Source organism: Cyclopterus lumpus, chromosome 1 (genome assembly GCF_009769545.1).
Source record: "Cyclopterus lumpus isolate fCycLum1 chromosome 1, fCycLum1.pri, whole genome shotgun sequence".
Lineage (NCBI taxonomy): Eukaryota > Metazoa > Chordata > Actinopteri > Perciformes > Cyclopteridae > Cyclopterus > Cyclopterus lumpus.
The window spans coordinates 3,316,396-3,339,629 of NC_046966.1; the positions used below are offsets into that span (position 1 = coordinate 3,316,396).

The 23,234-nt window shown below is 45.3% G+C and overlaps 1 protein-coding gene across 13 annotated transcripts in view; it reads right to left on the reverse strand.

The window, feature by feature from the left end:
• Window positions 1-813: 813 nt before the first annotated feature.
• The window catches only part of rbm47 (RNA binding motif protein 47), a 31,292-nt gene continuing 8,871 nt past the window's right edge, over window positions 814-23,234 (reverse strand). For 3 of the 13 annotated variants that reach the window (XM_034544670.1, XM_034544679.1, XM_034544686.1), the window contains exons 3-8: window positions 8,352-9,219; window positions 7,896-8,223; window positions 7,408-7,431; window positions 6,665-6,874; window positions 4,798-4,988; window positions 814-3,957 (exon numbers count right to left, since the gene is read on the reverse strand). In XM_034544670.1, coding sequence (XP_034400561.1) covers window positions 3,682-3,957; window positions 4,798-4,988; window positions 6,665-6,874; window positions 7,408-7,431; window positions 7,896-8,223; window positions 8,352-9,188 — 1,866 coding nt within the window. In that variant the 5' untranslated portion in view covers window positions 9,189-9,219 and the 3' untranslated portion in view covers window positions 814-3,681. Of the gene's footprint in view, window positions 3,958-4,797; window positions 4,989-6,664; window positions 6,875-7,407; window positions 7,432-7,895; window positions 8,224-8,351; window positions 9,220-12,648; window positions 12,783-18,552; window positions 19,448-23,234 lie in introns of those variants that run through there. The other 10 variants (XM_034544696.1, XM_034544748.1, XM_034544704.1 and 7 more) reach the window with 10 other exon arrangements.

Below are 23,234 nucleotides of genomic sequence, written 5' to 3' on the forward strand. Positions count from 1 at the left end.
CACAAACCACCACAAGTGGGATTGTAATAAGCGGGGTGAGCAAAACCACCAAATTAGTTTTTTGATCCGATACTAATACATACCAGAACCAGAATCACTAATATTGATATTGTTTCTTATTACTAAAAGCAAATAATGCGCCATCGTGTGCCACGAGATAGATGTGCCATTGAAATGCTGCTTCTATAGTATAGTTTCGTCACTCCTGAGTGATTTGCCAAACATTATTCTCCCCATCTCTGATTATTGTATGTCAAAACAAGACGTGAATGGTTAAAGGCAAATGTTTATTGTGGAAACTAGCAAGGTGGTTGCGCGGAGGGAGCTGAGTGAGAGCTCACATCCTGATCTGCCTGAGCCTGATTTAACTTGAGACAGATCTATTTCTTGGAATGTTGCTGCGATTGAAAATAAGATGTTCAGCAGTTTTTTAAAATCTGTAACATTTCACCACATTTTAATCGTAGAACAATTGGCAGAAAGGTCCTCCGTGTACCTGATTGCCCTCCTGCACACATTGTGCAGTTGAAGGCTACTTTAAAGCCTCCCTGAACTCCTCGCTCGGGTACAACATGTTTCTAGAGCAAAGTTGACCGGCCACAGAGGAGTTTATGAAACATTGTCCCAGCAGTGTGCTCTCTCTCTCTCTCTCTCTCCCTACATTGCTTAATAGTCGATGGGTTTTCATTCACAGAGGTCGGTCAAAGGACACTTCAGACCCGTCTTATCACTTTGCTGGTTGTGTGGTTTAATCTCAAACTGAGGCCGGCTGACTCGTGTGTTTGAACAAAAAGTGAATACGAACCAAATGAATGTAAGCAGTGCATCCTTTTGAAAATGCTTTATTTATCTACTTCATCACTATAAATATAACAATACAGAACAAGCTTTTTTTTTCCTCCTTATTTTTTGGAAAACAAACCTTCAGATCGAAAACAGTCTGCATAGGTCTACAAAGGTATAGCAAAGGGCACATCTTGGCAATAAGGCACACACTAGGAAGAGTTTAAATGACAACACCTATGTTAAACTAGGCATATAAGGTCCAACCCAACAAGGAGCAGGAGTTCCCCCCGAGGCCGCCGTGTGGGTGAAATGCAGGCGATAGAAAGAGAAGCGGGCGTTGTGAGTGGGAGGCAGACCCATGAAGTTTGAATGGCTACTAAATCGTGATCAGACCGTTACCGGTTTAGCTGACCACCCAACGGCTCAAAGGGCCGACGGGTGGTCTGATGTTTTTCGCTGACACTGAAAATAAAAAATAAAAGTAGCTAAACGAGAAGGCCTCTGTGTTACCACTCATAACACCAAATATAGTACAAAATAGCAAACAGAATATGACACACAATGACAAAAACACAATAACCTTGAATAGTTTCCAAACTATTGGATACTTTGGCAAAAAATACGAAAGATGTTTCTCTACTTTTGTTACTTTGACTTTTTTTAATTTTATTTTTGTATCCCTAAACAAGGCGTAGATAAAGAAAGGAAATATGTTTTTAGAATATATTATACCTTTTCTTCTCACTTCATAGACAAAACACGTAATGCATATATATTAAATATATCCTGACTTATTGTCATCATACAAGAAAATAATAAAAGCAGTTGTCAGCAGTTTGTTTTTCTACATACAAATCCAGTTTTAGAGGAGAGAGAAGTCGCAAAAAAAGTAGTCGGCGGAGTGAGATGAAACCAATCTGTCTGGCTTGCTGTGGGAAATCAATCTTCATTTAACGACTCGGACATGAAACTTAGTCACGATGCAGGAAAACATTCTCATCACGTTGTTTTGTGTGTTTTTTTTAAAAAAGTAGTCAACAATCTGTGGAGGAGATGCGAAAGCGAGCGAATAAAATACGCCGCAGAGAGTTCAAAACAACTGCCACAAAGTGGTTTAAAAATACAATCTCGGATACAAAAGTGTTGCATTCTCTTTCATAAAGATGGCGGTCGTGGTGGAAAGCTGCTCGACCTCCGTTACGCTTGACGGTTTCTTAGCAAACGCGTGCTCCGTTCCAACAGCACACTTGTTTTCAACACACGGCACAATAAAAAAAAATAATGCCATCTAAACATCCACTTTTCTTCTTTTTTCTTTTTTTTAGGCTTTTTTTAATCCGCGAGGAAAAACCTCGGTCACATACTGTGAGTAAGTGACGAACGCCAAACTGGCCCGGTTTACGCGCACATTCGTGCTCTGTATTTAACATTTCTTCATCTGGTCACAATCTCTTGCCTTTTATAAATATGTTTAAGTGCACCTTAGTCAAGCACAGTTTGGAGGACGGGAAACGACGAGGAGGCCCGACGTACGCAGCGTCGCCTCAGAGAAGAGAGGGACCGTGGAGGCCTGGACACCTCTTGGAAGGAGAGAAGCGTTTCTCTTTGTGCCAACCGCAGTGGGCTTCACATCGCTATGAAAGGCACGGGGGAAAGCACACGGTAGCACGTACAGAGTGCAGATGGAAGGCACCGTATTTAGGCACGGAGAGTCTTACAGGAGTGTATGGAGCCTCAAGTTGTCAGGTTGGCATTGGCAAATGCAGGAGCGCTTTAAGTGGCAGTGTTCTGGTCCACGGAGAAAAGTGTCTCTCATTTCTGTGCACGTTTGTTCACCTTAAAAGAGTTTTTTTTTTTAAAACGTTACAAAAAAAACACGATAATAACGACGTGAAACGAGAGAAAATAGAGAACATGTGTTCGGTCCCCGGTCAGCGGCGGTGCCGTCGATCGGGGCTTTCGGATCAAATCATCTTCGACAAAAAGCGTTCCAGTTTTCTTTCTCTCGCATTCGTTCCCTGAAGGAAGTCTGCCTCAAAAATATTCTTCGGGTGGCGACTTTTTTTCTTCAGATAAAACCCAGAATATGTTTCCGGAAAGGGAAAGAAGAGGCGCACACACAAAAACTAAACGAGCAGACTAATCATGAGCGAATGAGCACGGCACTCAGAAACCTTCATTTAAAAACAAGAAAAACACAAATAAAACTACATAAACCAAAAAACAAAGTACCAAACAGGCATGTTCGAAGCTTACACATTCAACCAGCATGGACGGACAGCCGACACCTACCTAGAATGGGCTAAAATACTCTATAATAATGAAAATGAAAATAAAACATTAGTATATCCAAACACAGTTGTCTTCAGCGGCATCCTTGCCTGTCAAGTTAGTTAGTTCCTGTTGTAATTTTACTTTCTTTCAAATAACTTTTGTTTATTTTCACGCCCACCTCTAAAGATGTAGACAGTGTGAGTGTCTATCTTTCCTGCTGCAAACCTCTCTCTGTTAATAAGAGAAACCTACAGAGAGTAAAACCGTAAATATTTATCCTCTCATCATAAATACTTGAATGTACCTTCAGTGTTTCTGTTGCCGTAGCAACACGGTGGCAGGGGTCAGAGACACAGAGAGAGAGAGACTGAGATGTGGTTATTATTGTCGGGGGATGGTAGTCACCACATGCAAGTGGGCTTGACCCAGGAAGTGGACTGTCCTCCATGCGTGTTATAAAACAGTGATGCTGCATAGTCATATATTTGGCTTTAAACGACATTCCTTTAGAGCTTTTGGATGTTCAAGTGACGTTTCTGTACGATGGGATGGGGATGGTGGCGGCGGCGGTTCAGTCAGAAGGCAACTTTGTTGTCGTTTCACAAGGTCTGACCCCCAGAATCAATATGTCTGGTAGACATCGTGGATGGGCAGCTGGAAGGCCGTGGCGGGGAAGGCCTGTGGCATGGCGTAGCCCGCGTAGCCGCCATACGCCGCAGCGGCCACCGCCGCGTTCTTCTGCAGGGCGGCCAGAGCCGCTGAGTTGGCCGCGTAGTTTGTGATGGGGACGTATCCAGCTCCGTACAGGCCGCCGGCCGTCGGGATGCGCTGTACGTTGTGGGCCATGGCGTAGACCGGAGTGATGGGACGGCCCTGGGGAATGCAGAAGAAAGAGGACTGTGGTGAAAAATGTAATGAATGCATTCAACTGTGAGTTTTCCCCCATGGGACCTTATTTCGGAAAAATATATACGGTAGTCAACAGCGAGAGACAAAATATATTTGTGGGAATCCGTTTGAAGTCGTAATGGTGACGTCGCCTGATTGGTGTGTGGACTGATGCTTTGAAGCCTCGAGTTCGGTAATTTTGCCGTCGCCATCTTGGATTACGATTATCTCCATGTTGTTTATTTGAGCAAACCAATGAACAGAAGTTACCACATTTGGAATGCGGGGGAGTGACGTAGAGACACACCGTAAATGGCTCTGGTAGCGGCAGCCTGTCAATCACAGTAATCCCGCCCTAAAGCATACTCTGCTTTATGGTCTGTTTGACACACACAGCTCCAGCGAGAGACGTCACTCACGTGACCGTTGGGTATGTAGTGTAACAACAGTTTTACATCAAACGCTTTCTTGATTTGTAATTAACGGTGCAATTCAAACGGGAAAATAATTATTTGTCTCTTGCCATTGACTACCGCACATTTTTTTTCCAAAATAAGGTCCCATGGTGGTCACCTGGAAGGGGGCGGGGCTTTGCCTCCTTTTGCACCAGGTTTTGACAATGAAGAACTATGCAATAGTGCAATGCTAATTCAGTGGAGTACTCTTTTGAGCTTGGTGAGGAATTTGGTGTCAAATCTCATACCTAGATACGGTATGATGCGGTATCCAGCATTGTTTTCTGCATTAAGCAACATGCCCTGAGATGCTGGATATTTATTTATTAACATATTTGATCAAATTCGACTAATTCTATCTGTGACACCTCAAACAGTGTGTCATAATGCACACCTGAAAGGGCGGTGGGGTAGAGACCGCCGGTAGGACGGTGCCAGCAGCAGTAGCGGTGGTGTGTTCAGCGTGTTGCATGGCCAGAGGGTTGAGGAGGTGCTCCACCGTGTGCACCTTGCCCTCCTCCATCAGCTTGCCCGCAGGAGCCGTGCTGAACACCGGGTACTGCCCGCCCAGAGTCGGCAACGTCACTGCACGCAAAGAGACACATGAATGAGAGCTTGGATGACAGACAACTGAGTGTCTGCATTTCACATGACAAGAAATCGACAGAAACATACTTAGATCTGAATCTATGAACGGAGTGACTGCTGAAGCAATGAAGGTTGAAGGAAACAATTTAGTGAAGAAGGGGAAAAAAATAATACAATGCACAAGTTGGCGTTGTGATTCGGATTACGATGGTGCTCAACTGTGGATTAACCTCAGCGTTCCCGACACACACACACACACACACACACACACACACACGCGCGCGCACGCACACAGAGCGAGTACAACGTCAGTCATTGTTTCAGATGGACAAAAGTCTTTTCAATCGGGTGGGGATCCTGTGATTCCACACAGACTAAAAAGCGGGCTTGGGGTCAACTCGCTCTAGGACCTCTGATCACCAAATACATGACGTTAATATCGACAACAAAAAGTTATGTTGAAAAAACTATCTGGGGGTTTGATTCACTTTTGTGTTTAGTAATAAAGAATAATACCAGTGTGTGAATTTGACTGTATAAAAACATACTTAAAATGTAGAATTTAGATGATCCATGTGAATCATTTCCTTCTGCTTACCGACAGGAAAGAAGGAAGAAATCATTTAAAAAGAAGCCAGCGTACAACCTTTGGGTCATATTTCCTCTTTGTTGGGACGGCAGCTCATTTTCACTGTCGACCTCATATTGACAAAACAAAACCAAATCATGATAGTGATCATGCAGACTAAATGTATACAGCGGTCGATGGGTTGCCACCCTACATAACACTGGTATCATCCTTTAAGTGATTAGAATAGAGGAGACACAAGAGGAAAGAGAAGATAAATGATCTTTAGTTTGTGCGTTTAATTTTGCATTTCAACTCCGTTCTTGACTGAAAGTGTCGTAACGCTACCAAAGCTAAAGCAGCTGCTCCTACAGTGAATTAAACTCATTGAGTTGATGTTCAAAAATAGCAAATCTTTTGTGAAGTCCATTCAAGATACTGTCAACCACCTTTCAGTAAGACATTGGAGTTGAGTGCATGTGTAAAAGGAGATAGTGGAAGAACTGATCCCCACATAACGATGGCCATGTTCAGACAGACAACAGCACTGCAGTTCGTTGAAACCAATGCATTGGGTTTGCCCAAGATGCAGCAAAAAAAAAAGCTTTTGCCTCAACACAATGTGTAGTTGGCCAATCAAATATGTTCCAAGTAGATTACTCTGTAAAGTGACCAGGCTACGTCTACTTTTAACCTGGTGACCGTCTTGACAGAGGATAAAGGGCTGAAACCGCGGCGCAATGTTTTAGCGTCTGATAGCCGACAACGAAGCCCCTTGTGTTCTTTTAACACAGTGCTGGTTTTGGTCTGAACACCATGTAAGACACATCTCTGATATGGAGGGAAAAGGAAAGACCGAGGATCAAATTAGAGCGGTTACTTTCTGGTCATGCTAGAAAGGACAGATATTTGGTGTCATTATTCTATACTGTAAAGAGAAGGGAAGTCCTTTTGCGCCTGACCATCCAGCAACAACCATAATCTTGATTTACAAAATGTTCCTCAAACCACACAGGAGAGAGAGACAGGAAATTATGAGCTGGAAGGTTTAATAAAGGCTTTTGAGATGGGCGAGGATATGGATGGATATATCTATCTCACTGACTTGTGCCATGTTTGATGCCAACAGAGTTGACGGAGGCCGCAAGCTCCAGACTGGGCATCAACTCATAGGGCTTTTCGAGCTGCTTGGACTTGCCCTCATGGTAGCGGCTGTAGATGCCACGACCGGCAGAGTAACCCCCCAGGTACGACCCCCGTGGTCCAGGGGTACGGTTACCTGCAGCAGCACGACCACGACCTCGCACAGTACCTGCTTAAAATACAATTAAAGTAATACGATGACAGGGGTTGAAGTTTCGGACTTGGGCAGTAGGGGCAACTTATACTGGAAGTTGTGTGGGGCGACGTGTAAGGCAAGATTTTCTGATGGGTTAAGAACCTCTTTGACAGTCCCAAGATATCAGGACTGAGGTAGCAAGAAGAGTCCTTTAGCACAAATTTAATGCAAAAATCTGCTCACAAAGTGCAGTCTCTACTGGGAATTTCTCTGCAATATCTGTTCTGAGCGAAGACATTTTTTGGGAGTTCTTTGGGTACAGTTTGGCCTTTTTCCCAAGCACTGCTGTGACTCTTGAATTAGATGCAGTTATGCAAGTTTATGGCACTGTGAAATGTTATTCCTAGACGTTCTTAGCTTTGTTTGATCTCTGAAATAAACCAGCATGAAATGGGAGGTGACAGCACAGCGGGAAAAGGATGGTGTTAGAAAACGTATAGTTTGTCACATGGTAAGAAAGTTCATTGTTCATTGAAGGAATAAGTAGGAATAAGGATGTGAGAGATTACCATTGTTCTGTATCATTGGGGATCCTTTGGAGAGAAAACCAAAACACAATGATTGTTGAAAGTCAAATAGATTTTCCTGCTTACACCCAAAGACCAACTTTAATCAATCATCAATGGTAATAGGATTAGCATTCATTTGTCCATCACCTTGTTTTGTCTTTGCTTTTATCGAGTTTCTGATTTTAAACCACAACCCCTAAACTAAAGATTAAAAAAACTTTTGTCAAAAGACAATCTAGTCATCAAAGATTAAATCATTATTAACTTAGTCATCATGACAATTTACAAATCATAGCTCCCTATCGATTGAGTCATTCTTCCTACAATAGCATTTGTTGGCATTTCTCATTATGAGAATGTTGGCAGTGCATTGGCTTATTGAGTTTCTGCTGCCATCAACATTTACAAAAATAGATGTCTTTAAAAAAACACAGTGGCTTTTGCAACTGATCCTCACTAGCACAAAAGCAGAAAGAATGAATTCTAACCTTTGACGAAGTAGTCCCTGTTGGGTCCAATGAGGGTGTTGTAGGGATAACCATAGTAGGCCAGTGTGTAGGGATCACACTGGTAAACGTAGTTCTGTTGAGCAGGCTCTGGAGTGGCAGGAGCTCCTTTGGAGGCCTTTTGGCGCGAGTACTGCTCTTTATCAACTGGCTTGGCGAGCGTCACCTCGATGCAGGACCCTTCCACCTCTGTGCCATTGAGGTGGTCCATGGCCATGACAGCATCGTCCCGGGAGGTAAAGTGGACGAAGGCATAATCGCGGATTTTCTTCACACGTTCAACACATCCAGGATTCCACTGGCTGAACACCTGATTAAAAGAGAAAATGGGTGGTTAAGAATGGTAAGGTATAGTACCTATTCCTGTTAGGTATGTCATTTTACCCGATAAAACCATACATTGTGAAACCTCTAAACTGAACAGTCAGTCGGGCCCACCTGTCTGATTGTCTCCTCGCTGGTCTCCATCATAAGATTCCTGACGTAGAGAATCTTCACTGTCTCCATAACGTCTTCGTCCACATCAATCTCCGGCTCAGCCCAGTCCACTGCAATCTGGTGGCCCCAGAGCTGAATACGTCCAGGCATCAACTTCCTGCGAGCCATGGCAGCCGCACGGTGCGATTCATACTCGACAAAGGCAAAGCCTCTGTTCTTCATCTTGTCTGCAGCACTGGCATAAACTATCACATCTAGTACCCCTTCTGTCACCTTGGAGACCTCCTCCAGGATCTCCTCCCGCTTTTTGGTCTTGGGGATACCACCAATGAAAAGACGGCAGTTGTCCACGGAGGAGCAGACCCCCAGCAGTCGCCCAGGCCGCACCTCATAGTTGTTGAGCTCGCGTACAGCCCGCTTGGCCTCATGTTTCTCTGTGTACATCACAAATGCGTACCCTCTGTTCTTCCCGTCAAAGTCCATCATCAGCCGCATCTCATAGATGCGTCCTACAGACTCAAACACTGGCACCAGCTCATCCTCATAAACGTCCCGTGGGATCTTGCCCACAAAGATTTCACATCCCCTTGGTGGAGATGCAGCATTCCAACCAGGAGGAGGGCCATATTTACGCTGACCATTTTCCTGGACCATAGTGTAGCCAGTGCGCTCCATCAGGGATACCAGTGCAGGCTCATTGGAAGCACCCGCAACTCCCTCAGGGGTGTTGATCTGTCCATGAAGAGACTGGTGGGAGGCACCAGCAGGTTGGGAGGGTTTGGTGGGGGCAGCGTTATTGCTCATGGTCGAGGAGGAAGCAGGATCTTCGGCTGTCATTCTGACAAAACCATCCAATCAGATCTGGGCCCTGAAGAGAGCAACGAGAGACAGGTTAATCAAATTGCAGAGAATTGTATCAATCACAACTGCTTTCCAAGAGGGAACACACAAAGGAAGACAAATAAGAAAAACATGGTCATATTCAGAAGCCGTCTTTTAAAATGTGTCTGTACCAGCAATATGGCTGCTTGTTGAAACAAAATGATTATCTATTTGCAGGCACACTCCCATGCATGATTTCCGAGCTAACAGACTAACCGAGGCACATAACGACTTGGAGAGAACAATGAAAATACAACACCCATAAATCCCCAGGGCACCTTGCCCTATCAGTGGTTTTACAACCTTGTTTTGTTGAGTTTTTCAGATCCCTTGCTGACCTCTGACCCCTATCAGAGAGTATAAAGGGCTGTAAACCCTGAAACCTCCAGCTCAAGGGTCACCGAGTATGACTAGATCACATGCTCATTATGTGTGTGTGTGTGTGTGTGTGTGTGTGTGTCAGCAGTAAATTAGACAAGTTGGAGTTAAGCTATATGAGGAATGTTGTGTAAATATGACCCCTCAGGCATTAATCCATTTTACACATGAACCTGTACACTCACCACAAGAGGGTGTTGGACTTTCAACTTCTTTATCTTATGAGTGTTTTACAGTGTGTGGGTGCAGCTCTTTTTCTGTGTGTGTGCATTTGTGTGTGTGTGTGTGTGTGTGTGTATGTGTTTGTGTTTATGTGTGTGCGCCACTTCATTAAGGGCCGCAGCCCTATAAGAGGAACAGAGAACAATCAGAAATCAAGCATAAACCTCTTACTCTCTTATTTTCCAACACTGCCAGCATTCAGCAGGAAAAAATCCACTGCATCTTAAGTCCCCAAATGTCCACGCCGCGTACAGGCAGCCAATCACAGCAGACGACAAAGCAAACTACTTTTTTTGTCAGACCAAACGTCATGAAAGCAAAGAGGCCAAATAAAAAACATCTTGCGAGTTGGGCAGGCAGTGTGTGCCGTTTGTGCGTCACAGGATTGTCTGGACTTTGATGGAAATAGGCGAGGCAGTCAACAAAGGTAAAGCGCTACCAAGCCGAGCAGCCATGGTAACGCACACACTCGTTTGAGTTGACCCAATATCCCTCTCTCCCACACATACACACCTGTTCACTTGTTCGTTCGCTCATGGCCGGGGAGCTTAGAGTTACCCGCAAAGTGTAGCGCACACCACGCAGGAACCAAGGTGATGCAAACATCAGCTTGATCAAATAAAATGCTGCAGACGTACCACACACATTACAATATATTTCTGGCTGAAGCAAACTATTAATTCATCCATTTCCTGATATGTGCAGTAGGTACTATGGTCAAAACAAAGAGGGAAAAAAAGAGTGGGGGAGGACAGGATGTGGTTTCCTCCTTCTATCTTTAGCCAGTAGTTGGTTGCCGCATGGGGTGATAAGTCAAGCTGACATTAGATTATATTAAGACATCAGTTTATTATGACATGTAGTTTGGAGAGACACATTCTCCTCAGCGAGGATGCAGTTCTCATTATTAACAGCGTTTTAAAAATATTGTTTTGTTTGTACTTGTGTGTGCTGCCTTCCCTCTGCTTCCACTGCTCGACGTGCCCTCCTCCCTCTGCCCCTTCTATCGTGTGAAGTGCTAACACGACTCCATCTCTTATCAGCCTTATCTTGCCAGACTAATGACATAGGGAGGACAATATTCACTTTGGGAGTTCTGCTTAGGTGGTTAAAGAAAAAGTTATGTTTTTTTAAAAGCTGTATAGCAGAGTGCTGAAGTCAGTTTAGGACTTATACAAAAATCAAGCTCCAACAAAGTAACTGGATGTTTCATCAATGTCAAAAAAGGCGATATACTTCTGCTTTTGAACATTTGTAGATTTTCCCAACTTCCTCAGCGTGGACCAGTGTTGTGCTGAGGTTTTCCTTTCCGAAAAGAGACTCAGGAAACCACAGCGCTCAGTGTCTCAGAAGCGCTGTGAAACCTCTCTTCCCTTGCATATTATTAAGAAAATGAGAATAGTGAGTTTGTGTGTGTGTGTGTGGGTGTGTGTGTGGGGGGGGGGGGGGGGGGGGGGACATGAAGTGACATAACACAATCATTTGTTTGAAAATCTCCACCACTCTTTGGACCTTAAACATGGGTGTATGTAATCATGGGTGTATGCGAGCATGTGCTTGTGTGTGTGTGTGTGTGTGTGTGTGTGTGTGTGTGAGAGAGAGAGAGAAAAGAGAGAGAGGGAACGTGGAAACTGAGGCAGCAGCAGGTAGATGATTAACCGTGAAAAAACACAAATCACGGCTTTCCCTCTCATGGAGTGTAAAGATTTTTAAAAAAATAAGATTTTTAGTATTTTAGAAAGCGGAGACGACCTTCGTGTGATTCGTCTTTCCAGATTGTATGTGGCCAGCGTCTGTTAGGTAAAACATAACCCACACAGACATTCACAGAGTTCACCTGGTCAAAGGTCGTGAACTCAGAGCAGGCCGGCCCTGCACGCTGCAGAGGAAGTTAAAGAGCAAAGATTTGATTGGGTAACAACCCCGCCTGGTTAAAGTGTTCCAGTTATTGCTGCGGAGATTGTCCATTACATTGTGTTTATGATTGATGGGAGCACCTGAATCTCTACGTATTAACAGCAAGTTATTGCGGACCGGATTGCTTTTATGAGCAGACAAAAGTGCTTTTACTGGCATCCTACGTATTAAACCATAAACACAGATCGACTACCGCCGGCAAATTCCATCCCCCCACCCCCCTCCCCAAATAAGCAAACGAGGCATGGCGGTATTAAAGTTCCTCACAGCCAGAAAAGAGGAAGGACACGTGTCATTCCCTAATGTCACTGACCTGACATTAAACCAACACCGCTGTCACGTGGTGTCACGTTCTTAGTCAGAAGTTCGTAAGCCAGCAAACCTCTTCTCGGGCTCCCAGTTTATTGCAGATTACGCCGCAAAAAAACCCAACAACCGAGTGTGTGTTCAACAGCAAGGAACAATGCGTCTCTTAGTGTGCTGTTCTATCCTGAGTGACACTGATCCAGTGTGCTGGACTAAACAGGCCTCAGGAAGCCGCCATCTTAGACTACCCAGCAGCCCCCCTTGACAGCAGGGTCACAAGGCAGCCGGAGAGAGGATCAATGAAACATCAATGCCAACTAACACATCACGCACACACGTGCAAAAGAAAAAACACCAGTCAAGCCTGCCTTTGCATTTGGATACAAACTCATAGACACTACTGTTCAAAAACAACCTTCGTTTCAGGTAGGAGAGCCCTGTGGAAGCAGACAGTCAGAGAGAGAGAGAGAGGGGGGGCGGGGGGGGGGGGAAGTGAGACTGAAACACAGCAGAAATCTTCAGGAGGACATCGCAGCAGAGGGATGTTGGTGGAGAGGAGAAGAGGAAGGAGAAGCGGAGAGGATATAGCTACCCTCTGTTGCTCCACAGCGCTCCGCTGCTTGGCCCGGCTGCTCTGGGAGTGTTAGTCCACCTCCATGAGAGACAGGTACAGCAGGGCACTGAGCACGGGGGCCAGCCTCCTCTGCACATGCACATGCACACACCCTCTCACCCACACACACACACACACACACACACACAGCCAAAGCTGCAAGCATGAGAGCTGGTGAGGGTGGAGCTATAGAAGCAGTTTAAGTGTGCGTGTGTGTGTGTGTGTGTTTGTGTGTGTACTATGTGGGCGGATCCCGGCCCAACTTCTGAAGAATTGCAGTAGAAGGTTTTGTATTTGTGAAATATGCACATGTCATAATTACATTTATAAAGAACTGTATTTAGGTGCTGCTTTGAGGTACTTGTACTTCATTGAGCATTTCCATGTTACGCTACTTCACACTTGATATTGTAGAAAATGTTGTCCTACATTTATCTGACAGGTGTAGTTGCTATTTTCTTTTCAAATATGAATCTTCACGAAAGAAACATTTCCCTTCTGATATGGTTTCATTCCGGCATTATATTTTGTTTAGCCCCGAAAAAAAGGGTAAAACCCTCCAACTTTTTGAAAGACTACAGTAAAGCCAGAAAAAAAGAACAAAGATTAGTTTTTGTGTCTTCCCGTAATCATCTCATGACCCCCTCAGATTTATCTTGTGGCCCTTTAGAGGAATCTGACCCCCAGGTTGGAAACCACTGGACTAAAATACCCAAAACCGTGAAAACTAGCTCCCCCTCAACCAGCGAGCACAGTAAAATGTCATGTGTGCACTGATGCGTCAATATTTGTGATCTAACGATGCTGTATATCATAATATCTGTCACAGGGGATATTTCACTTCTGATACTTTAATGACGATACTTTTACATCAATCTGTTGGCATCTAGAGGATCTGAATACACACGCAGCAAAACCCTGCACATCTTCCCCCTGTTCCCAATGAAGGCCCAGTGGGTGATGTTAGTGGCAGGAGAGGGGTCTGATGGGAAAAGTAGTTTTCGTGGGGTTGTCAGGGTTTTCTGCTGAGAGTTGCAGAAAATTGGACAGAGCGACAGGAAACGTTGAATCCGGGGTTTGAATACTTCCTCGTGTTGTTGTCTTGCCCTGAGTGGACATTTGGAAAGTCTGACAGGGACTTACCCCCCCCCGAGTGATTTGTCGTGTCAGCACAAGACTACAACCGTGTGTACGTGTGTGTGTGTGTGTGTGTGTGTTTTGTACATAACAACGACGACCTAGCACAGCTTAACTTAAGCAAACAACACACGCCTTCCTGGGCAGTCAAGAGAGCAGATAGAGAGACGACAGAGAGGGAGAAAAAAAACAAAAAGAAACTGCCAGAGAGGCGAGAGAGCGTCGCCCGGCTCGGAGAGTTTCTGTCGAATGAAAAAAAAAACTCTCCCCCTCGGCGAAAAGAAGAGGGAGTGAGGGACAGAGAGAGCAGATGGGGTGAGGCGGGGGGGGGGGGGGAGAGATGAAAGTCACAGTGTGTGGTCAACAGTGCGCTGAGTTTCAGCTGCCATTGAAACCGGCCCCACTCCTTAACGACTGAGTAAACATGCAAGGAGAAAGTCTGTTTAGCATAAAGACCGAAGAAGGATGATGACAGAGGATGGAGCCCTACGCCATGGACCGCAGCACCTGTCATCAATCACACGGTCAAATCCTTCAGCACCAGACGGATTGATCTGAAAAGGGTGTGTGTGTATGTGTGTGTGTGTGTGTAAAAAATATGTATGTGTAAGGTGAGTGTGTTTTCGGATCATTCTTTCTAGAAAAGGAGCAGGGTCACAGGTCAGTATGATCTTCCTCTAAACCGAGAGAGGGGGGGGGGGGGGGGGCGGGGTAATCTGAATCAAAGATTAACTGTCAGTCATTAGTGGGAGCCAATCAGGACTCAGACACGCCTCGGAGGCTTCAGGTGTTCCGGTGAGCGCACGGTCCATCAGGTCAACGGTTTAACCGTTGAGCCCCACAGGTAGAAACATTCACCGTCTATCACCACCTCAATCATTGGACAAGTTCACTCAATCATTTGCGCCATGAAACTTCACACCACTTGCACCGGGTCTGAATTTATTGATTTTATTTTTGATTGATTTGATTTGATTTGTTGGTCCCCTGTGATTTTAAGTTAGAATATAAAAAGAATGAATGAAACCAACGGATATTGAAGGACCAGCCTGCCGTTAAGTCTTTCTGTCAGATTATATTATAGATACTATTTTCAGTTAGATAGTGCTATATTTGAGCTTCAAATGAATGTTAAGTTAACAGAGACGGTGTGTATTATGAATAATAACATGATTGGGTTTTGTTCGTGGCGGCAGACTGGAAATCAAACTTTACTGAAGTATAGTTGTATAACCCTGCCGCTGACATTGGATTCAAGCTGAAACACATTTACTTTACTCGGATTAAATCATAAGTAATCACATTAGAGAGTGCTTATTAGACTTTGTTGGTTATCTCTGATAAGCTGGTTCTCTCTTAAGGCCAGGGTCACACACACACACACACACACACACACACACACACACACACACACACACACACACACACTGGAATCTGCCACATAGACAGAACCTGTGAAGAAGGAATAAAGTCAGCAATAAAGCAGTGCTGGTAATCAGTATCTCGGCCGGAGAGGCTGTATGACGGCCTTCTCTCATTACAAGTCATCCATATAAGTAAATGATTAGCGTGTCACAAGACCAGAGGTCCTGCTGTTGGTTTCTGTGGAGCGATACGACCCCGGAGGAGCACCGTGCAGCAGTTCCTCTCAGACCATTGCAGAAACTTCCTGCTTATGTTCTTTTTTCGGTGTCTGCAACTGCTTCATTTTAGTTTACACAACTCTGCTCTGTCTAAGAAATACTTCCATGATAATATGGGGCAGGGGTTATTAAAGAAAGAGTTGTTTGCTGATGATAAATAAATAAATATAAAGCTACACAAGGGAAGTTTGGTCCCAGTGTCTCTTGCCCACGTGCATTATCGAAGGCCGCGGCCGTAAGCGACCGCGAACGAGCGCAACGGTGAGCAGAAGAGAAGTGAGCAGGCCGGCTGATCCTCCGGAGCACATGGTGTCTTCACGCTGTGGTCCAGACTGTTCAGAGACCGCATGCAGCCGGACGAGGCCTCGAGGCGCCTTCAGGGAGGCTGCGTCATCGTGGTGTCCGAACACGTCTGTTGTCTGTCCCCTCGTCGTGGTCCCCCTTTACTTCAATTCATTAGCAATTTGATGCAGTTTTTAATCACTACCGGGAGCACCGTGAGTGAGTGTGCACCTCAGCGTCTGTCCACGGCTAATCTGGCATTCCGCTGCACTAAACTGCATCACGTTTTGGGTGCCCAGTGGACCTCTCGTGGTCACACGTTCTCCAAGGAAAACTTGTGTTTCTTCACTTCCATTGACTGCCCTCTGACTCCTCACTCACTACTCTTAACAGTAGGGGCCGCTAGTGATAACACAGCTGAGTCCCTGAGGCCACAGCAGGGGGGGAAGAACAGTTTGCCAGGGGCCGCTCTGCAGCTAACGTAACTACTCGTACACGCGCTGGTGTACCTCGCCAACCACTTAGCAAATGAGATTGCACGAAGTGGAATACAAGAGGCTTCACGCTGTCTTTTGGAGTTTGAATGTGTTTACGACGCTTTACAGCCACTGGTTGTTAAATGGCTCACTTGTGTTCGTTTTGTGCGGCTAGCCACCGACGAAACTACCACGACACACACTGCTTCGGCACAACTCAGCCGCTGCTACGCGGCCGGAAAGAGTTTTATATTTAGTTTTTTCCACGATTGTATGTCAACGACGTCGAGCCCATTGCCTGCATTCATCGCCGCTCGGTTTTTGCCTTACAGGCCGTTTGTGTCTCCAGCGGGGGGGTTAGCCAATGGTGGGTTGCATTCATTGAATGCAGGAGTGGTCGTTGCAGACACACCTGGTGGAGATCTGCACCTTTCTAGTTGATCCTTCATTCTATGTGGAGGCATGCGAGAAAAGCGAAGTTTTCTTCCCAAATTCAAGATAACACAGGGTGAGTGATTAATATACGAGAGTGCACTATTCCTTTAAACATGGCATATGATGTGCTACTTCTGTACACAACAAACATGTAAGATCCAGGAGTTCACAGTACGGTCTGACTATCCCCGTAACAATTGGGCCACGATTCAGCACACACACTGGGTTTCTGCCGAGTCTCGTTTCCCTCCCATGTACCTGTCACCTTCATTCCTGCGGTTCACTCAAGCTCAAAGGGGATCAGCAGGGAGGGGTGGGGTGGGGGGGGTGGGGGAACAGGGAAGGTGTGGAGAGGCTGAGCAGCCGGAGAGACTAACGAACAGAGAGGAGGGGACCAAATGTCCGGGGGCCTCCCTCAGCGCTGGAAAGCCCTTTAAAGTGAAACTGGCCTCAAGAATTTCAGGTCAGACGGAGTGCGCCTTCAGCCCACCCCGACTTCACCACGGTGGGATGATTCCACTTCATTTACTCCACCCCTCCACCCCGACCCCCCCCCCCCCCCGCTTTCAGGACATTTGTCCACTCAAAACACCACGCTTTGACTAAGACGCTATGACTTTGAAGCGATGCCTTCGTCCTTCTCAGCGCACCGATACTGAAAGGTTCAATAGGTTCAAAGGGTCAACGTGTCCGGGCCCCAAAGCCCTCAACAGCAGGGCTTTGGATTCCGTCGCAGTGTGAAAGCATGACAGGATAGAAAGGTCAGCTGCAGCCCAATATTGCCACATACGTCCCCTCACACAGCCTCACAGTCTTTCCTAATCGTAAGAGCTGCTTTAGCTTTAGCGCTAGCTTTGCTTCCTTAGGCAAACACATTCCTCCGGCTAATCAGCTAGCGCGCTGAAGGCCGGAGCGGACATTGTTTCAGACAATTACGACTGACGTTGACAGTGTCACACACTCGTGATAAAGGCTTTAGTGGCCTCCCCTCTGTGTGTGTGTGTGTGTGTGTGTGTGTGTGTGTGTGTGTGTGTGTGTGTGTGTGTGTGTGTAAAGGAAAAACTGGACGGATTTCAGCAAAGGGAGTCGGTGATATTTGACACACTTAACAATAACGAAAAGACCCAAATATTTGCATATAACCTCATTTAGTCCTTTCAGCATCCTTCACTCACTTACTACGCAGACTTACAAGAGAGCTCACCTTCATGCGAACCGTTGACATCAAACAGAGACGAGCCCCGTCGACAAACACAGTTGAGCAACATGCAAAAAACTGAAAAAACATTTCTGGCCACACAACCATTTAGTTTCAGTTGCTCAATACATTTTCCACAATAAAAGTGGACTGAATCATTAAAAAACGTTTTTCTTTTGTGCACTGCATGCTTGAATGCAACTTGAATAAATGACATATTCTCTCGGGCACACACACACACACACACACACACACACACACACACACACACACACAACAAACAGCTCGGCGCACCAAGGTGAAAGTCCAGATATTATATGACAGAGAACCCGGAAGTCTTAGCCTCTCTATGTAGTCACCCCCACCCTAAACACACACACACACACACACCACACACACACACACACACAGTGCCATGCCACTCCACTGGTTCCACTGGTTTCATTGTAAGGACATCTTAGTCTCCCTTATAATCTCTAATTGGTTTAAGTGCCTCTGTGTCCAATCATTTCGGCTGTGATAATGCGGCGGAACGAGTCTGGCAGCTCCATCAGAAGAGGCAGCGTCACACCGCACGTATCATAAAGGTAGGCAACAGTTTCAAGCAGGGCAGACCTTTCAAGAGCAACCAAATAAAAAAAGAAAATGTGTTGAATTTTTAAAAGACAGAGACAAGAAAAAGTTCTGTTTGAAAGAGACAGCAACACCGTACCTGTATCCCACACTGAGGACGATCGACAAAGCAGGCCGAGAAGATGCAGACGCCGGGCGCGCTTCGCTTCTTGGGGAAGTCACTCTGAAAACTCACTCTCTCTCTCTCTCTCTCTCTCTCTCTCTCTCTCTCTCTCTCTGTACACTCACTCTTCGTTGATGCTGACAGGACGCAGCGGAAATGAGAAACTCTTGTCGCCTGCCTGCGTCTGAGTGTCTGAGTGTCTGAGTGTCTGAGGTAAGCAAAGGTGGTTTAGTGTTTAATCATTCTCAATGGCCAGAGGAGAGAGAGAGAGAGAGAGAGAGGTGGGGCCACTCAGCACAGGTAACACCCCCCCCACACACACACACACACATACACACACACACCTTTTCTTCTCTCTCCTTCAATCTTTCTCTCTCAGCTGATAAGGAGTAGGACAAAAGGGAAGAGATAAAAGGACAGAGGGTGTGACGAGAAGGTGATGATTGACAACAATCTGGGAAAAGTCATGTGTTTGAGTGTTTACAGAAAATCAAAAGGGCCAGCCCAGAAATAATCAGTCTGAGTCAGAATCAAACTCTGAAGAATAATGCCGTCGAAACCTTTTCGGCTGCCAATGGAAAAAAAAAACCGTCAACATCAGCACGCTAACAATTACAACGCTAAGACATTAATGTTGAGCAGGTATGGTAATTACCGCGATCGCACCCTTAAATTTAAGTCATGCTAAAAATGTGCTAATTAGCACGGAAAACAAAGGATGGGAGTGGCATTCGTTTCGGAGGTATTTGGTGATGGACCAAAGTATTGGACAAATTAGAACAATTTGACCAGATGGATTCCAAGTCAGGGGATCACCTGAGGATTCATCCTCTGGAGTACATCATTTCTGTCATATTCATGTAATGTGGTTATGTAACTCTGTAATGCTGTTCATCTGGTCACATGACATCTATTGCTTCTGTCCATCCGGGGAGAGGGATCCTCCTCTGTTGCTCTCCTGATTCTGCTCTCTCTGTTTCTTCCCTTTTTACCCCCTGAAAGGTTTTTTTCTATTATTTGGGAGTTTTTCCTGATTCGATGTGAGGTCCTGGGACAGGGATGTCGTATGTGTACAGATTGTAAAGCCCTCTGAGGGGAGTTTGTGATATTGGGCTATAAACTGAATTGAATTGAATTGGAGTGTCCGGGGCTGGCTTTTTCAGGACCAAAGTGGTAACGGACCGACGGGGCCCCTCACGCACTATGGGATGGCACCGTCGTGCAGCGTACCATCAAAGGGTTAACTAAAAAGTATTTGGCTACCTGAGAGTAAGTCTGTCTCATCAAACCTAATTGACTTTTTGTATATTTTTAGGCATAATCAGGGGGAAAAAGAGCTCGTAGGTCGACAGAGATTCACACAGTGCAGACACACACACACACACACACACACACACACACACACACTGTGAATCAGAATCGATGACTTGAACTAATCTCCGCCAGAGACAGTTTAGGGATCAACCTGTCGACAGTAGAATTCCCCAGGTTGTTCTGTTTGCCCCGCAGAGCAATCCCAGTATTTCATCAGCACGGTAGCCAAATGTTTCTCCGATACAAATCTCAAGTTCAAACAACAGAGTCCGTCACACACTTCTGACAAAATCATTGCGATGATTTTGTTTTTCGGGCCGACGAGCGCTGATTAAAAAAAACTTTTTTTCAGAATGCACAAGACACATGAGGGAGATTAAAAGTGGACCGAAGCCGCCACATTACGGTCAAATTGTGCCAGAAACACAGCGAGGAAGGGAAGGAGACACGGTGACAACGTGAGGACGTGAGCGTCACCTCAAACAAGCCTTAAGGGGAGAGCGAGGCCTGAGCGCTCCTATCAGACGGGGTGTCGTTCTGTGTGTGTGTGTGTGTGTGTGTGTGTGTGTGTGTGTGTGTGTGTGTGTGTGTGTGTGTGTGTGTGTGTGTGTGTGCTGTTACTATTGTACAAGTGACACATTAACCAATGACTCTGTTAATGAAGGACATGCAATCACTGATTCTCGTCTTTTTTTTCTTTTGGCAACCCACGCACACACGCACACACACCCACGCACACACACACACACACACGCACACACACACACACACACACACACGCACACACACACACACACACACACGCACACACACACACACGCACTCACACACACACACACACACGCACACACACACACACACGCACACACACACACACGCGGTACACACAGATAGTCAGTTCAAAGTTTACAAATGGAGAAGGCCATAAACCTACTTTAAAGGTGGAGGGGAGCAGGATCCAAAGGCCAGGAGGACTTTATTACCAGCACACTTTATCACACTACTACACACACACACACACACACACACACACACACTCACACACACACACACACGTATCTACTTGAGTGAAGACAAGTTTGTTACTATAGCGTGTTACCAAGACAAGGAAAAACCTCTTCAACAATGTTAAAACACAAGAATATTTATAATATTGTTGTTCTTCGCAGCTAAACGGACATTTTAAGTGTTTATCAATGCACAGTATTTGTCAACAATTCTAAGTTCCCCTACGAAGACTTAAATTAAAACGTTTTGTCATTCATTATAGGTTAATACACCAGCGTTTTATGTGCATGTTATGTGCAGAGAGAGACACCTCCTCAGACAGGGAAGACAATTACAAAAAATAAAGATGAAAATGTAAAAAAACGGCATTATGATAATGCATTAAAGTCACGAGTTATGCAGTGAAGATAGCCGGCTAATCTGAAGATGTGCATCAGCTCAGGGTGAATAGAGACAGACAGACAGACGGGGGGGAACTGGTCTGACTGGTCCCAGATGAACCCACATAACAATAACAATAATAAAGTAAAGCATTAAAAAGATGACGTCACATGAAAGTCCGTCTGTAAAATTTGTTCAACAGACACATCGTCACACGATATTTGTTTGTGCAGGAAAATATTAGTACTGGCCGCTACACTGCTATAACACAAACACACACACACACACACACACACACACACATGCTGTATTGTGTGTCCGTTTCCACTTGGTATCAGTCTCCTTTCCAACTGATAATTCTGCTTCAGAGGAGATTAAGATGTGGGTCATTGAAGGCTGCCGCCTTCACGTCAACACACACGTTGGTGGAGTGTGTCCTCAGCGCATTAATTATGTTCTACGAGGCATCAGCGCTACTGTTCAGAACGGTGCCAGTCAAATATGATATCATGGCTGGGCACATCTCAACAGGTGTCTGGATGCCGTGTATTGTAAATAAACTTCACCAACTGTGGAAACATAAACACCACTGTGGAAACATAAACACCACGCTATATGTGGATGTCTTGAGATGTCCTTCCACTGCGCTTTAATTTAAAAAAACTTGTATTTTGTAATTCTGGTGCAGCTCTTCTAAAGTGTGTGAAACTTCTTTCAATATGACTAAAACTGAAACAAAATGAAAGACATTCATTTCCACAAAATAGAAATTGAAACTAAACCTCCTTGTGTTGAAAACTAAATCTAACATTCTAAACTCAGTAAAACTGAATTCATAAATACAACTCAATAACATCCTGCTCCTGTGTTTATGGCATGTTCTTCTTTTCACAAGCGGCGTCTCATATTTCATATCTCATCAAACAGGACAGTACCACATTTCATTCATAGGATCCTGTACTGCACCAACAGGTGGGAGTCTGACTCGGATCGGGTGGAACGCTTCCTCATTCAAAGGGCTCAACCAATCACAGTGTCCCGCTTGTGATGAACCAAAATGACTCAGCACAAATCTGCCCTCCCACACACACACACACACACACAATCCAGAATTTATTTTCTTCCATCCCGCTGAAAGAAGTTTCCCCTTTTGCCTAGAATCTGGTCAGCTGACGCTCCAGTCATGTGGCTTGTCACTAGCCAATGGCAGCGCAGGGGCATTGTGTGTTTAGGTGCTAAAGTCACTGCCAAGGTCAAGGAGACGAGGAAGGAAAGAGAGAGAGAGAGAGAGAGAGAGAGGTGAAGGTGAGATTGGAAGGAGCTGGAAGGCTGAAGCAGTGTAGAGAGAGAGACAGAGTGATCCCCATGACTTGTAACCACAGCGGAGGTTGTTATTATCTGGTCAGTGACCAGTCGCCATCGTCACGTCAACACGTGCGACTGTGCCGGTGACCAGCGCTGACCACCGTGTGACAGAGCGACGGCAGCATGTCGAGCACCAGGAGCTCGAATACGAGCGGATCGGAGACGACAAAGGTTAAAGGAAGATGCCGAGAGGTTTTTTGAGTCTTGTGTTGGTGACAAACAAAAGTCGTCAGTCCGGACAGTCTGACGCTGTTGGAGTTATTACGACACGCTGCCTATTTTAAGTGCCCATTCCAATCCGACGTTCACCGACTGTACTTACTGTCAACATGCACACGTGGGCGACAAGGAGGAAAGAAAACTCAACGTGTCCATATTTCTGACCAATTGCTTCGATATTGACATAATTGTATTGTACACAATGAGATCTTTGATAAATGATCATCGCTAATGTAATGACCACGTGGATAACGAACAAATAATGGACAGATGGATTGGTCTGCTAAGTTCAGAAAGTGACGTCACTTTTACCGTGATGCAGCTTTTAAAACAGCATTTAAAACAATGCGATAACCAAAATCTGAGACGAA